The sequence below is a fragment of the Laccaria bicolor genome, genomic scaffold (assembly GCF_000143565.1).
Source record: "Laccaria bicolor S238N-H82 LACBIscaffold_39 genomic scaffold, whole genome shotgun sequence".
Classification (NCBI taxonomy): Eukaryota; Fungi; Basidiomycota; class Agaricomycetes; order Agaricales; family Hydnangiaceae; genus Laccaria; species Laccaria bicolor.
In genome coordinates, this window is record NW_001889910.1 from 365940 (window position 1) to 369069 (window position 3130).

A 3130-nucleotide genomic window follows, 5' to 3' on the forward strand; every position below is an offset into this window, starting at 1 on the left:
TATCTGATTTAAATTTTGTGTGTGAGTTACCAATACCTCCACTGTAAACTCTCAAAAATATTTGTGTCAATAGAGGCTAGCACTGTGGAGAGAAATGGTCGTCAATTAGATAGACTTGCTTTCATGGGCAAACTTGGCAAAACAACAATGTGACCATCTTACCTCCCTTATATCTCAGCTCATGCTCAACGTTCTATCCAATAAATCTCCACACACAGCCGCATGTACATTGTCAAACTCTGTTCAAAATTTCAAATGCATAGCATGGATCGTTGTGGTGCTATAGCTTGCTGACCCATTAGTGCTGATGACCTGTTAGGGGTGACATGACAGTAAGGCACAGTACAGATATATCCGTGGGTAAAATGGCCTGAGTGGCTGAGGACATAGCTTCAGTTATATAAATGGGTGTATCTCATTCATTTCTCATCTGTTCTTTACAAAAAAAAAATTGCGTTATGAAGCGAAAATTCAGAAGAATTCATATTCAAACTAAAGTTATCCATATATTGTAATTTGAGGTCTTTCCCCTCATATAATGCTGATGTGACTGAGCCTTGATCACAGAGTGTGTTTTGGGGTGTGTATTAGCATGCCTGGGCCACTCTGAAACTTGATATTTAGGTAGAGGTATTGAAAGAACAATTTTGGTGACATAAAGTGTTACAAAAAGCTATTCAAGAGGAAAAGAAATCATTGTCCATCTTTTTTTCAATCATTTTTGTAACTTTATTGAAGCCTGGGTAGAGGGGGGATTTAATCCAGGATCCAAGAGCCATTTCTGCTCTGAATGTTTGAGAGTTGATATTGTGCTGGGTGAAATTGATCTGATGGCGACCAGTGGAGAATGCTCGCTCTGCATCCACAGAAGTAGCTGCAACAATTGTTGAAAATAAAGGAAAATGAGTGTGAATAATGGTGCTTACCTGGGGCTGAGCAGAAATCAGAACCCATTCATGAGAGTCATGGTCGGGACTGTGATGCATTGTGCCAGTACATCATATAACCTCCCATTTCCTTGATTGTTTCCGTTGCTACCCTGGGTTCATCAAGGTAAGTTTGAATGTGGTCCTTAACAAACTGATTTTCTTTTGGTGCATATCGTGATCGCTTGGCTAAAAATTCAATTCAATAACAGGATTTCAAGGATATTTTTACCAATTGCCTTGTTTTCCTCCTCTCTCAGCTCATTCTCCTCTTCACCTGCATATACACTGTCCCAGTAATCACATACTATACTTTTTATGGACTTGATTTGTTGGAGGTCACGACCATGGTCTTGAAACCATTTGAGTTTGCAATCAGGACACATCACTGGTGAATATATAAGAAATAAATGTAGAGATCAAGCTGGATTCTTACCAATGGCGACTATGTAAATATCACAGGTTCCAGAAAAGGCAGAATACTTATCAACAAGAAGAACTGCAGCATGACAAGCAACCCAGACAACATTGGCAGGGTTGTTCTCCTGATCATCTCTTGCAGCAATCAGCCCTTCACGTAAGGTTTCTAGAGTTGGGAGTAGTGTTTGAAAGTCCGGTTCGGTCCGGTTTTTTGATGCCCAGGGGCATTAACCGTAACCGTAACCGGTCTGCCTTTTCCCCAGAAGTCAAAAGACCAGACCGGACCGCAAAAAGACCACAGACCGCGGTTTTTTGCGGTCTATAGACCGGTTTCGGTCTGCATCAGTTTTAACCGGTTTATGACCGGTCTTTAGGCCAATATTTTAAAATTATGAATTTGTAAATTTATTAACATCTCTAATAGCTTCAAAACGAGCATAAGAACGTTAAATTCCGTTAGGAATTGGTGCTTCTATAAAATAAGTCTGGTACATCTATTATTCCCAAAAGTAATTTACATTTTAATTCATATCTCTCTCGTTTTTTTACCAAATCGTACGTTCTTGGGTGCGTTTTAAAGGGTATTTAAGGGGATACAAAAGACCGGTCCAAACCGGTCAAGACCGGTTCACGTTAACCGGTTTTTTTGCGGTCTTTACATTTCAAAAATAAAAGACCGTAACTGCAGGTCTGGTCTTTTGCGGTCTTGGTCCAGTCTGGTTACGGTCTTTTTCCAGTCACGAGACCGGACTTCCAAACACTAGTTGGGAGAACATCCACAACAAGTGGTGTTTCTACAACTGAGAAGATTTTTGTAATGTCACTAAAAAGCTGGTAAAGTGGAATATTTAGATTTCAATCTTGAATACTAAATAAAATATACCAGGAGAACCTCTTGCACATCAGAAGCAATTTCCCATTGTTCTTCTGTTAAATGATATGCTTGTAGTCCATTCAATAATACAGCTGTAAGTTGCTCAATAATGTCGCGGAAATAGAAATGAGCATCCAAGCATGCAAGATCATAATTCCACCGAGTTGGAACTCATCGGGTGAGTGCCCTTTGCTGGCCATGTAACTCTTCATCTGCTGAAACCAACCTCTCAAACTTCTCTTTCAGAACAGCATTATCATGAACACGGCGAGCAAGGCCAGCAACCTGCATGATATTAAAAACTGCATAGGAGGTGGAAATGAAACTCACCTTTGGAAAAATCTGAAGAGCTACTTTTTCTTCTCCTGAGTCAATGATAATCCCATTGGCTGCCATTTGCTGAATTGCCTTCTCTCTCAATGTCTTTGCCACCTTTTCATTGTGTACTGTTTGCCGTTTGCCCCTCATCATTCTCTGCTTCATCTTCCTCAACATCTGCCTCTTCAATGACTGCAATCTCCTCCTCATCGTCTGAATCATCACCCTGTTCAAGAACAATTTCCTCTCCTTCACTAAAATCCTCGACCTCTCCTGCTTGACAAAATCCTGCACCCACATTCTTTGTACTTGCAGCAACTTTGACACTCTTCTTTCGCTTTGGTTTTTTGAAAAAGCAGGATATAAATATCTGTGAATGAAATGAGGCTGAGTTAATAAAATATTGAGAAATATATATAGCATTACCTTAGCAATGAAATTTACAATGTGAGCCAGACAGCAAAGCTGAGCATCTTCTCCCCAGAATGTTGGTATCATCCTAGGAAGTACCCTTGCTAAGGAATCGCAATTTGATGCATTATCCATGCAAAGTGAAAACAGCTTGACCAAAGATCAGAAATTGGATAAATAG

General features: G+C 40.0%; 2 protein-coding genes across 2 annotated transcripts; both read right to left on the minus strand.

The window, feature by feature from the left end:
- Positions 1 to 677: 677 nt before the first annotated feature.
- LACBIDRAFT_308300 (uncharacterized protein) lies at positions 678 to 954 on the minus strand (the record flags this gene model as incomplete). Its single annotated transcript, XM_001886718.1, has 2 exons — positions 678 to 874; positions 927 to 954. The coding sequence occupies 2 exons, from the start codon at positions 952 to 954 to the stop codon at positions 678 to 680; spliced, it is 225 nt and encodes a 74-aa protein (XP_001886753.1).
- Positions 955 to 2391: 1437 nt separating this feature from the next.
- LACBIDRAFT_332232 (uncharacterized protein) lies at positions 2392 to 2838 on the minus strand (the record flags this gene model as incomplete). Its single annotated transcript, XM_001886719.1, has 2 exons — positions 2392 to 2505; positions 2551 to 2838. 2 exons carry the CDS (start codon positions 2836 to 2838, stop codon positions 2392 to 2394), a joined length of 402 nt encoding a protein of 133 aa, XP_001886754.1.
- Between the last annotated feature and the right edge of the window lie 292 nt (positions 2839 to 3130).